At 41.6% G+C, this 12,970-nt stretch overlaps 1 protein-coding gene across 7 annotated transcripts in view; it reads left to right on the top strand.

Moving 5' to 3' along the window:
* The window catches only part of UCHL5 (ubiquitin C-terminal hydrolase L5), a 539,393-nt gene that overhangs the window by 110,151 nt on the left and 416,272 nt on the right, over positions 1-12,970 (top strand). For 6 of the 7 annotated variants that reach the window (XM_073573025.1, XM_073573020.1, XM_073573021.1 and 3 more), the window contains exon 4: positions 6,591-6,716. The exons of the other annotated variant lie outside the window; for it this stretch is intronic. In XM_073573025.1, coding sequence (XP_073429126.1) covers positions 6,591-6,716 — 126 coding nt within the window. The remainder of the gene's footprint in view (positions 1-6,590; positions 6,717-12,970) is intronic. 7 annotated transcript variants of the gene reach the window in all.

The following is a 12,970-nucleotide window of genomic DNA, read 5'->3' as shown; positions in this document are numbered from 1 at the left end:
ACGTCACAAAAACCAGTGACGTTATAGCGATATTGCTAGCAATATCGCTTAGTGTGACAGGCCCTTTTCTCGTCGTCAGCAGCTTCCTGCTCTGCTTCCTGCTGTGACGACGAGCGACGCGTAGACGCGGGCGGGAGGACGTCAGGATCGCCTCGTTTGACAGGTAAGTAGCGACCCCCGACCCCTGCGATGTCGCTGGTGAGATCTGCCTGTGTGGCAGCTCACTAGCGACCACTTAGCGATGTACCAGCGATCCTGACCGCGTTATATCGCTGGTCGGAATTGCTGGTGCATCGCTAAGTTTGACAGTACCTTTAGTCTGTTTCAGTAGGCTCCACAATCATGGGGAAAATTGCTGACTTGACAGATGTCCAGAAAGCAAGTCATTGACACACTCCACAAGGAGGGTAAGCCACAAAACGTCATTACTAAAGAAGCTGGCTGTTCAGAGTGATGTATCCAAGGTTATTAATGGAAAGTTTGGTAGAAAAAGGTGCACAAGCAATCAGGATAACTGCAGCCTTGAAAAGATTAAGAATATATAATGTGTATGGCCAGTATTATGGGCTTTTAACATCTGCATTTATATGTGAAGGTTTTGGTCATGGCGTGTAAAATGAATTAATAGGTCGCCATTTCCTATAGTTTGTTGTCTAGTTGTATTAAGGTAACAAAAATCCTTGTATTGGTCGTTTTAGGGCCTGATTTTTTGCTGTATTATCAGGTATCTTTACTTGATCGACTATTTCTTTAATGAATTTTGGTGACACACATGTTGTTCCTATCTCTTATATTATAGATTAGTAAAAGTTATGTTTTAAATTTCACTAATTGCTGTGTATTATGTCCAATTTTTTGGGGTGATTTCAGCATATGTCAATCACTGACAGAGTGCTTATTGCTTTGTAGTCTTTATTTCCAGCTTTACAGAAGGATGATAACACCATAGAAATGATAAGAATAATAGGCCTCAGTTACCACAACTGTCTACAAAGAAAACTGTTGCTGATGGCAACCAATCAAAGCTCATTTTTCATCTTTTAAACCGCTCTGGGACAGCGTGGCGAGTTTTGAGTGGCGACTTTTGTGTTTCGACTATTAAGTGGCGAGGCTGGTGTATGTATGGTGAAATGTGTGCTGAGGGTGGTATATGTGTAGAAGCATGTGGTAGTGTGTGGCGCATTTTGTGTGTGTGTGTTCATATCCCCGTGTGTGGTGAGTATCCCATGTCAGGGCCCCACCTTAGCAACTGTACGGTATATACTCTTTGGCGCCATCGCTCTCATTCTTTAAGTCCCCCTTGTTCACATCTGGCAGCTGTTAATTTGCCTCCAACACTTTAACTTTCACTTTTCCCCCATTATGTAGATAGGGGCAAAATTGTTTGGTGAATTGGAACGCGCGGGATTAAAATTTCGCCTCACAACATAGCCTATGACGCTCTCGGGGTCCAGACGTGTGACTGTGCCAAATTTTGTGGCTGTAGCTACGACGGTGCAGATGCCAATACATACACATACACAGAATCGTAGAGTTGGAAGGGACCTCCTGGGCCATCTGGTCCAACCCCCTGCTCAAATCAGGATTCGCTAAATCATCCCAGTCAGATGTCTGTCCAGCCTCTGTTTGAAGACTTCCATTGAAGGAGAACTCACCACTTCTCGTGGCAGCTTGTTCCACTCATTGATCAGTCTAACTGTCAAAAAGTTTTTTCTAATATCTAATCTGTGTCTCCTCCCATTCAGTTTCATCCCATTGCTTCTAGTCTTTCCTTGTGCAAATGAGAATAAAGTTGATCTTTCTACAATGTAGACAGCTATTAAGTCTCCTCTCAGTCTTTGCTTTTGCAAACTAAACAATCCCAAATCCTGCAACCTTTCCTCATAAGACAGGGTTTGCAGACCGGTCACCATTCTGGTTGCTCTTTTCTGAACTTGCTCCAGTTTGTTGATGTCTTTTTTAAAATGTGGTGCCCAAAACTGGACACAATATTCCAGATGAGGTCTGACCAAAGAGGAGTAGAGGGAAATAATGACTTCACGTGATCTAGACTGTATGCTTCTGTTAATACATCCTAGAATTGCATTTGCCTTTTTTGCTGCTGCATCACACTGTTGACTCATATTCAGTCTGTGATCTATTAGTATGCCCAAATCTTTTTCACATGTGCTGTTGCTTAGGCCTATTCCTCCCATTCTGTATATGCTTTTCTCATTTTTATTACCCAGATGTAGTACTTTGCATTTTTCCCTGTTAGTTGCTGCCCACTTCTCCAGTTTATTTATATCTTTTTGAATCCTCTCTCTCTCTTCTCTAGTATTAGCTATCCCTCCTAGCTTTGTGTCATCAGCAAATTTAATCACTTTATCCTCAATTCCTTCATCTAAATTGTTGATAAAGATGTTGAACAATACAGGGCCCAGGACAGAGCCCTGTGGTACCCCACTTGAGATGGACCGTGAGGAAGGCACATAGTGCTGAAACATGCAGTCCCTTGCTGGAATGCTACTAATTGATTGGAGTTCCTCATACTTTTTATGATATAATGGATTAATAAAGAAGAAGTTTTTACAAATCTGGTGAACTTTCAGCCTTTTGCTGGATCCCAATTTCCTCATATTTCTATATATAATATATAATATATATATATATATATATATATATATATATAATCTCCAATGATCAAATACAGTAAAACACATAAGGAAGAGGTTCCTTATGTAAAGTTGATCTATCACATAAGCTGATGAGGTGTTCTATGCAAATTTAGAATAGCCTAAAGACCAATAGGAGCAATCTATGAGTAGGTGATGTGTTTTCCTCTTCTCCCTCTTTGTGGTGGATGACAGGCTGCTGCTGTGTGTGCATTGAGTTTCCTTTATTCATGTCTTGGATCACTCAAATGCTCAGTGGCACAGTATGTATATATTTTCTTTGTGCGAACTTGGCTAATGGTTCTGTTATGTACTCTTTAACTCCTTTCTGCCATGAGGCGTACTATCCCGTCCATGTGCCCTGGGACTTAATTCCCAGGGACGGGATAGTACGTCATAGCGATCAGTGACGCCCACGTGGTGAGCGCCGCTGATTGCGGCCGGGTGTCAGCTGATTATCACAGCTGACACCCGGCACAATGTGTCAGGGCGGTCACGGACCACCCCGACACATTAACCCCTTGCACACCGCGATCAAACACGATCGCGGTGTACCGGGGGTTAAAGGGAAGCATCGGCAGGGAGGGGGCTCCCTCCGTGCTTCCCTGAGCCCCCCACGGCAGCGCAATGTGCAGCGTGGCTGCGGGGGGCTCCTTCCCTGCAGGCCCCCGAATCCAAGATGGCGACGGGGACCTTCGGGGGCCTGCAGGGAGCCGGCTTCCCCAGTGCCTGCAAAGCGCAGGCATGAGGAAATCCTGTGCAGTGCCTGTGACAGATCGCTGATCTGTGATGTGACAGATCAGCGATCTGTCACAGGACAGTGATGTCCCACCTGGGACAATGTAATAAAGTTAAAAAAAAAAAAAAAAAAAAGTGTTAAAATAATTTTAAAAAAATCGCCAAATAAATTAGAAAAAAAAAATATTCCCCCAATAAATTCATTTTTTGGAAATAAAAAAAAAAAAGTACACATTTTTGGTATTGCCGCGTCCGTAACGACCTGCCCTATTAAACTGTCCCATTAGTTAAGCCCTTTAGCGAACCCCTTAAAAAATAAAAATAAAAAATGAATCAAAAAATGATTTTATTATCATACTGCCGAACAAAAAGTGAAATAACGCGCGATCAAAAAGACGCATATAAATATCCATGGTACCGCTGAAAACGTCATCTGGTCCCGCAAAAAACGAGCCGCCATACAGCATCATCAGCGAAAAAATAAAGAAGTTATAGCTCACAGAATAAAGCGATGCAAAAATAATTATTTTTTATATAAAATAGTTTTCATTGCATAAAACCGACAAAACATAAAAAAAAGACCTAAATGAGGTATCGCTGTAACCGTACTGACCCGAAGAATAAAGCCGCTTGATCAATTTTTTCGCACGCAGAACGGTGTAAACGCACCCCCCCAAAAGAAATTCATGAAACGCTGGTTTTTGTTCATTCTGCGTCCCAAGAATCAGAATAAAAAGCGATCAAAAAATGTCACGTGCCCGAAAATGGTACCAATAAAAATGTCAACTCGTCCCGCAAAAAATAAGACCTCACATGACTCGGTGGGTCAAAATACGGAAAAATTATAGCTCTCAATATGTGGTGATGCAAAAACTATTTTTACAATATAAAGCGTCTTTTAGCGTGCGACAGCTGCCAAACATAAAAACCACCATAAGTAGTAAATCAAACCCCCCTTTATCACCCCCTTAGTTAGGGAAAAATAATAAAATTAAAAGAAAATGTAGTTATTTCCATTTTCCCATTAGGGTTAGGGCTGAGATTAGGGTTAGGGGTGTGTTGGGGTTAGGGTTGGAGTTAGAATTGCGGGTTTCCACTGTTTGGGCACATCGGGTGCTCTCCAAATGCAACATGGCGTCTGATCTCAATTCCAGCCAATTCTGAGTTGAAAAAGTCAAATGGTGGTCCTTCCCTTCCAAGCTCTGCCATGCGCCCAAACAGTGTTTTACCCCCACATATGGGGTATCAGCCTACTCACGACAAATTGCAAAACAACTTTTGGGGTCCAATTTCTCCTGTTACCCTTAGGAAAATAAAAAATTGGGGGCAAAAATATCATTTTTGTGGAAAAAAATGATCTTTTTATTTTCACACCCGGGCGTTATAAACTTCTGCGAAGCACTTGGGGGTTCAAAGTGCTCACCACACATCTAGATAAGTTCCGTCGGGGGTCTAGTTTCCAAAATGGGGTCACTTGTGGGGAGTTTTAATAGTTTAGGTACATCAGGGGCTCTCCAAACGCACATGACACCCGCAGACCTTTCCATCAAAGTCTGCATTCCAAAACGTCACTACTTCCCTTCCGAAACCCGACGTGTGCCCATACAGTAGTTTTCTCCCACATATGGGGTGTCAGCGTACTCAGAACAAATTAGACAGCAACTTTTGGGGTCCAATTTCTCCTGTTACCCTTGGGAAAATAAAAAAAATTGGGGACTAAAAGATCGTTTGTGGAAAAAATATGATTTTTTTATTTTCACTCCAGGGCGTTATAAACTTCTATGAAGCCCTTGGGGGTTCAAAGGGCTCACCACACATCTAGATAAGTTCCTTAAGGGTCTAGATTCCAAAATGGTGTCATTTGTGGGGGCTTTCCAAAGTTTTGGTACATCAGGGGTTTTTCAATCGCGACATGGTGTCCGATCTCAATTCCAGCCAAAAACATCAAATGGCGCTGCTTCCCTTCCGAGCTCTGCCATGCGCCCAAATAGTGGTTTACCCCCACATGTGGGGTATCAGCGTACTCAAGACAAATTGCACAATAACTTTTAGGGTCCTGTTACCCTTGGGAAAATAAAAATTGGGGGTGAAAAGATCATTTTTGTGGAAAAAATATGATTTTTTAATTGTACCGCTGTACGTTATAAACTTCTGTGAAGCCCTTGTGGGTTCAAAGTTCTCACCACATATCTAGATAAGTTCTTTGGGGGGTCTAGTTTCCCAAATGGGGTCACTTGGGGGGGGGGGGGGGTTTCCACTGTTTAGGTACATCAGGGGCTCTCCAAACTTGACATGTCGTCCGATCAGAATTCCAGCCAATTTTGCATTGAAAAAGTCAAACGGCGCTCCTTCTCTTCTGAGCTCAGCCATGCGTTCAAACAGTGGTTCCCCCCCCATATCAGGTATCAGCGTACTCAGGAGAAATTGCACAATAAATTTTGCAGTCCAATTTCTCCTGTTACCCTTGGTAAAAAATTGAACCTGAAGTATTTTTTTTGTGAAAAAAAGTTAAATGTTCTTTTTTTTTAAAAAAAAAAATATTCAAAAAATTCCTGTGACGCACCTAAAGGGTTAATAAACTTTTTGAATGTGGTTTTGAACACCTTAAGGGGTGCAGTTTTTAGAATGGTGTCACTTTTGGGGATTTTCTGTCATATAGACCCCTCAAAGTGGCTTCAAATGTGATGTGGTCCGTAAAAATAAAATTGTGTTGCAAAAATGAGAAATCGCTGGTCAACTTTCAACCCTTATAATTTCCTAACAAAAAAAAATTTTGGTTCCAAAATTGTGCTGACGTAAAGTAAACATGTGGCAAATGTTACTTATTCAGTTTTTTGTGTGCCGTATCTCTGTGATTTCAGGGCATAAAAATTCAAATTTGGAAATTTCGAATTTATTTTTCACAAATAAACGCAAGTTATTTGAATGAAATTTTACCACTAACATGAAGTACAATATGTCACGAGAAAACAATGTCAGAATCACCAGGATCCATTTAAGCGTTTCAGAGTTATTACCTCATAAAGGGACAGTGGTCAGAATTGTAAAAAATGGCCCTGTCATTAACGTGCAAACCACCCTTGGGGCTTAAGGGGTTAAAATATTACTTTGAGTTTGTATTATTGTTTTGTGTTATTGTTCCATATTTTTAAACTATTACAATTATATCTATAATTATTGTATCTTCCTTCCAACTAGGTGATAAATAATGCCTGTGCAACACAAGCAATTGTAAGCATATTGCTTAACACAACCCATCCCGATGTACATTTAGGAGAAACCCTGTCTGAATTTAAAGAATTCACTCAAAGTTTTGATGCAGCAGTAAGTATTGAGTTAGGTTTGTTTTGCCAGTTATAGCACTGGGGTAATGAATCATATTCTTTCACTTTTCATAATGATGTGGCAGCATAATCTTCTGTATAGAAAAGCAGAATCTCTTGTGCTTTCCTATTGTAATACCATTATGTATGTGTTTGTGCTGTTTGTTTTGTTTTTTTTTCCTTGTTTGTTTTTGTTTTTCAAATAGTTTTATTAGGGTTTTAAATATTTTAATTGGGTGGAAAGACAAGGGGAAGGGGGGGGGGGAGTAGGGAGGGAAGGTTGAGATATGGGGAGTGGAGTATAACTAGGAAAAGAAAGGGAAAATAAAAGAAACCCCTATAAAGATAGGGGAGAGACAGGCAACATATACTTCTATTTATACAGATATTGAAATAGCTTAACATTTCAGCACCTAAAAGCAAAAAGATTATTAGGAACAGTAAAGTAGGCCTACAAAGGTACATTTTGATTAATGAAACACATATGAACCTGTCGCGTCCGGGTCAACCTCTAGGTAACCCTAAGACCTGGTGGAGGGAAAAAGTCTGGTTCATATAGTGACCATTTAAAGTGGATTGAATATTCTGACCATAATATTCAGGCTAAATAGTATAAAGCAAATACACTAGTAATTGTAATCCAGGAGCATGATGCCATTAAAGCAAATAATACAGTAAATAGTACAGTTCAGATGTATCATGTAGGAAAATTATCACATGACGGCCAAGGAGAGAGTCCACGGGAGGCTGCTGAAGATGATATTCCTGCACGGAGCAAAAAGTCAGTTCCCTCTTCCGGAGTAGAAATGGAAATCAATTTTGATGCAAATTTGACATGAAGGGTTGAAGCCGGAGTCCAGTAGTAGGTTGTCCCGGCTTGTAAGGCTGTGTTCACACACAGCGGTTTATTTTCGAGGTTTTTCCCACGGATTTGCCAAAAAATCCACGTGAAAAAGATGCTTCCCATTCATTTCTATGCATTTTGCACTTTTTGTGCACATTGATGCGTTTTTTACCACGAAAAAAACGTATCTCGGTAAAAAACGCAGTATGCTCATTAATTTCGCAGATTTTTCCGCGTTTTTGGCTTGTTCAATGCGTTTTGAAAACGCGCAAAAGACGCGAAGACAAAAAAGATGCGGTTTCTGGGAAGGGAGTCAGGTTTTTGAGTAGAAATTTTCTGCTATGTGTGCACTTAGCCTAAAAGTTCTCGTGTGGTATGTTGAAAAGATTTTCTTCTTTGCAGTGTGGCTTTAGATAAGTCCTTGAAAAAAGTTATATTGCCATATGGGGATGGAAGATTTTTGGAATCTCTAATCAAAAATAAGAGGTAATTTCTCACCCAAGTAGAATTAAAAGACACAATTACGTCTCTGTCAATATCAATTGGAAGGGAGCTTGGTCTGTGGATTCTGTAGGCCTTTTCAATCAGATTTTCCCCTCTAGTTTTAGGTAGTAAATTCTGGACCATAGAGGAAATGTAATCCTTCAAACGATAGACATGAATCGACTCTGGGATTCCTCTTATTTTTAAGTTATTTTTTCTTTTGAAGTCTTCATAATTAACCAGACTATTTTTTAGAGCGACAATGTCTTTCTGAATTTTCCTCAAAGAATCTGAAATCTCATATAAATTTTTATCATTATTAGAAAGGGGGATCTCGTTTTCTTTATGCATATTATCCACTGATTTTAAGATATTTTTAGGAATATCAGGGACTTTTATAGTTTTTGAATTGGTACCTTTAATTATAAGGGAAAGTGTCTCCTTAAAAAGCTTTTTAATAAAACTTTCTGAGGCCAATGCATTATCAATTGGCTGGAGTTCCGGTATTTTTACATTGGTTTCGAACATATACCGAGCTTCTCCCAATCCCCTAGGTAATATGGCCTCCTCTTTAATGTTCACCAATATTAAAAGAGCCTTACAACTGTCCACTATAAAACTTTGAGAAGGAGAATTTTCAGTAGCGTATAAATTGTCGAGTAAGGAAAAATCAAAGGGATGTTTCCCCGATCCCATAGGAAGACCCTCTTGGTTTCTTACAGATTTCTTTAAAATCTTAGGTCCCCCTGAAGTAGTAGAGCATGTTGACTGAGACTGCAAAAATGATTTATCAGAGTCTGAATCATTAAGAGAGTCATTTCCCCCTTAGAAAAATCTGACATTTCCACAAAATCCTCTGAATGGACACTTTCTAGATCTTGTGTACTAAAAGCTGCGTCTGGTTCAAGGTGCGAATCGTAGCTAGAATCTGACAGGTCCGTATGATCTCTTACATCGCTGTTTTCCCCATTAATAGAGTCATCTATTTTAGTTGCAATGGTTGTGGTGGGGTCTGAAGGGTTAAACAAATTGCAATCCATAAATAGGAAGCCTGATTGAGTTTTGTTACCATTGACAGGAACAGGGTGAACCACATGTTTAGGCAGCAAGACTTCAGAATGGATAACTATATGATTGTTGCAAACACCATTAGCATGAGGAGCATCCTGCAGCACCCCTCCATTGCTATTATTCTTATCCTCCCACCTATTTTCTGCATTATTTATATCATTGAAAGAAGGTTTGGTAGAGGAACATCTTAAAACAGTGGGAAGCTCCTGTGCTACACTTTTTATTGGTGGTGTATTGCTTACCGCCTCTGCTGACAGCTGCGGACCTCCTGACCCTGCCTGTGTCACGATTTCAGGCTGAGGGGATCCCCCCTCAAGGCTCCAGCGATCTGTCCCAGCATCAAAAGAAATCCCCTTCCCTGGCAACCAGGAAAGGCTCTCCAGCAAGCATCGCAGAAAAGCCTCTTCTCTCTCATTTAGTGTCCCTGCCACAGCTGCCTGGCTTCTTCCTTCCTCCCTGTCGCTTGAAGAGATCAGCACTGCATCACACTGAGGCTCCTTCTCCCCTTCACAAGATGACAGGTGGTCTCCCTCAGGCACTGCCAATGCTGGATCTGAAAGATCCACCTCCGCACTAATAACTTTCTTCACCAGTGTGGCATCGTTCTTCTTCAGTGTTCCAGGTGTCACTGCAGTCTCCCTGTGGACATTCATTTCTTCAGCGGCTGATGCCTGAGCTGCAGATGCATCGGATAGCTTCAATCCTGGCTCCAGATTAGTCAACATTACTCCAGGTGACCTCTGCTTCTTCAGACCGGAGGTGGAAAGTCTGTTAAAAGGTTTTTTTTTGTCCTGCTTCGGTGGCTATTTTAGCTGGCGTCCTCCTCATAGCAGAGGAGGGAGATAATTCAGCAGTTTTCATGAAGATATTTCTGTGTCCTGAAAACGGCTTTTTCTTCATTAAGTCCATGTTTTCCTTCTTCTTTATCGATCCAGGCATGTTCCCAAAGGTCTTTATCAGTTAGTTCAAGAAAATTCACTTTTAAGTAAACTAATGTTGCTTTTTTTAGGGGACTCTGAGGAGCTCCTGCAAAACAGGTCTGCTCCTGTCCCCTGCCAACCACGTCCCATCTCCTTGTTTGTTTTTAATAAAAAGGAGCAGCATGTGCTTCTTATGTCTAAAAAGTGTCATACATTGAAGTCTGTAATGTAAATGTAATGTAAGTAAAGCCATGTCTGTAATGGTGTCATAATAACGAACTCCGCTTTGTGGTTTTTGTAAGTCACCATTTGAATTTTTGGTGCCCATGGGCTGGACTGTACACTGGATCTTTTCCTTCCTGCCTGTGATTCTCCAGACCTTCTGCTTGAATCCACTCAAAGACCCTGTCTCCTCTGTTTGGAATCTTAGCTGTGACCTGTCATTCAAAGACTACCATATATTTAAGTGGCTGAAGAGTCCAGAACATCGGGGGAGTAAAAAGATGGCAGTGACGGGAGTGGCCGTTAGTAAGCCCCTAACTGCCATGGTAGCCCATGAGCACTCAGTGACAGTGCCGTAGGGCAAGATTGGTGCCAAAGCTAATGAGAACACAGATTTCTACTGTATAGCCATTTTAAATTCTGTTAACCACAGCCATCTCCGGCAGGCGCTGGGTTGAATTGCCACGTGTATTCAGCAAGCTCAGCTCCTGACCCCACTTCATATACACGCACCCGATGAAGAACGTCCATATATGTTCCTATCTAAAAGACGTTAAAATTTCTTGCTAATGGCCATGAGCTTCTGATGGCTTCATTTGACCACATACAATTTGTGTTGAAAACCATGCTGAAACTTTTTTTTTTTTGGCTTGGTTCTAGGCTAACTAAGTGGTCGCTCCTTGTGGCCTTACACTAAGCACCTAAATACATGAAGAGCTGTGTTCATGCCAGTCTTAATGAGGATATGTGCTGGAGTCAGACGATCCTGATTCATGAAGAGTCTTATTCCTCTTCATGTACTAGTTTGCCATTCAACCATCCTGCTCCCTTTAAGCTGGGTGATAACTACAAAAGTTACATAATTTTATCGCATCAAGCCATTTGCCCTAAAATTATGACTTTTCAAAGCTGTTTACCTCAGAATACTGGCACAAATGTTTTGATGAATCTGGCCCCAAGTGTGTTATGCTAGTTGGGGTTGAATAAGCGGATGGTTCAAGTCGGTATTTAGCTACAATTGTGATATTTGGCTTCAGCATTAAGCGTAATGCTTAGTACTGCTAAGGCCTGTTTCACATTTCAGTTATTTGACGTCAGTCCCAATCCGCCAGGTTGTGAAAAAACGGGTCCGTCAGCGTTGTGACACAAACGGATGCCACCGGATCCGTTTTTTGACGGATCCGCTTTAGCAGTTAGTGACCGAAATTTAAAGGAAAACGAGTCTGGGGGGGGGGGGGGGAGAGATTTTTTCTTTGCACGGCTTTTCCTGAACGCTACTCAGGGGTTAAAAGCCCTGCTCCAGCGAATCTGCCAGGCATGCGCAATATAAATTAGCGGACTGTCGCCTGGAAAAAACGTTGCAGAGTCCGTCTCATCCACCCGGAAGGCGCTAAAATTTTGACGGATCCGTCAAAAAACGGGTGGGACGGACGACCATCAGTCAAGGTCTGCCGCTAATGTAAGTCTATGGGGGAAAAAACGGATCCGCCCCTTTTTTGGCGGATCAGTTTTTTTCGAAAATTGGCGGATTTTGACTGACGTCAAAAAACGGAAGTGTGAAACAGGCCTAAGGCAAAATAATGTGGCTGCAAACTGGATGCGGTTGTCTGAATGTAGATTTTGGTTACACAAATGCTTTAACAGTGTGTTTTTAGGCAAGGTAATTACCACTGGTCTCCTATGTTGTTTAAAGCAGGGTTCTCCAACTCCAGTCCTCAAGGCCCACCAACAGATCATGTTTTCAGGATTTCCTTTGTATAGCACAGGTGATGCAATTATCACCTGAGCAATACTAAGGAAATCCTGAAAACATAATCTGTTGGTGGGCCTTGAGGACTGGAGTTGGGGAACCCTGGTTTAAAGCACCACTCCAGCAGTATTGTGTGGTGCTTTTTTTTTTTTTTCTCATCTGGAGTGGTGCTAGTAATGTAAAGTCACTGTGTTACACTCCCCTTCAGCTGTTCCCAGCACCACTCCTGTCTTGTGCCACCATGTTGTGTCTGCAACTTCAGACTGACAGGAAGTCAGATTTAACTGTCACAAGCTCTCAGTATAAGTCTGAGGGTCTCTTTCTGGCTTTGTTCTGGTTCTCATAGACTTGCATTGAGATGTGAGTCCAGATCACCAAGCAGAGATTAACCAGATCGCTGCGGATAACAAATGAAGATGGTGGCTGGTAAGTATAAGGCTGGGTTCACATAGCGTTAATGTGGTGCGTTTAACGCATCCGTTACATAGCGGCATTAACGCTATGTAACGGATGCGTTAATGCACCCATACACAGCTATAGATGAGCGCATCGCTAACGCATGCCATAATCGGCATGCGTTAGCGATGTCCCGTCATTCTGTGACGGACCCTCGGACGCGGGCTGCAGCGTCCGAGCGTCCGTCACTGCTAGCGCATTCATAATTTTTAAAACTATTATTTATTTTTTTTTACTGTATTTAAGTCTTCCTTAGGAGACTTGAAGCTGTGATCGTCTGATAATGTGTGCAAACTGTAAAGCGCTGCGGAATATGTTAGCGCTATATAAAAATAAAGATTATTATTATTGCTGCTGCTCTACATAGTACAGCTTCAGCTGTTATCCGAACACGCTCAGGTGTTATTAGAGTATCTCTAGTAATATGTTAGCGTCCCTGTGGCTGCATGATTTGCGGTTGTTAGCCTGAACTTGTGGAATTCCCTAAAAGGCAATCCCTGCATGTATAC

Source organism: Dendrobates tinctorius, unplaced genomic scaffold (genome assembly GCF_039654945.1).
Source record: "Dendrobates tinctorius isolate UK_male_01 unplaced genomic scaffold, ASM3965494v1 ptg000033l, whole genome shotgun sequence".
NCBI lineage: Eukaryota > Metazoa > Chordata > Amphibia > Anura > Dendrobatidae > Dendrobates > Dendrobates tinctorius.
Note: the sequence above shows the minus strand (reverse complement) of the source record. Positions and strands in the feature narration are given on the sequence as shown.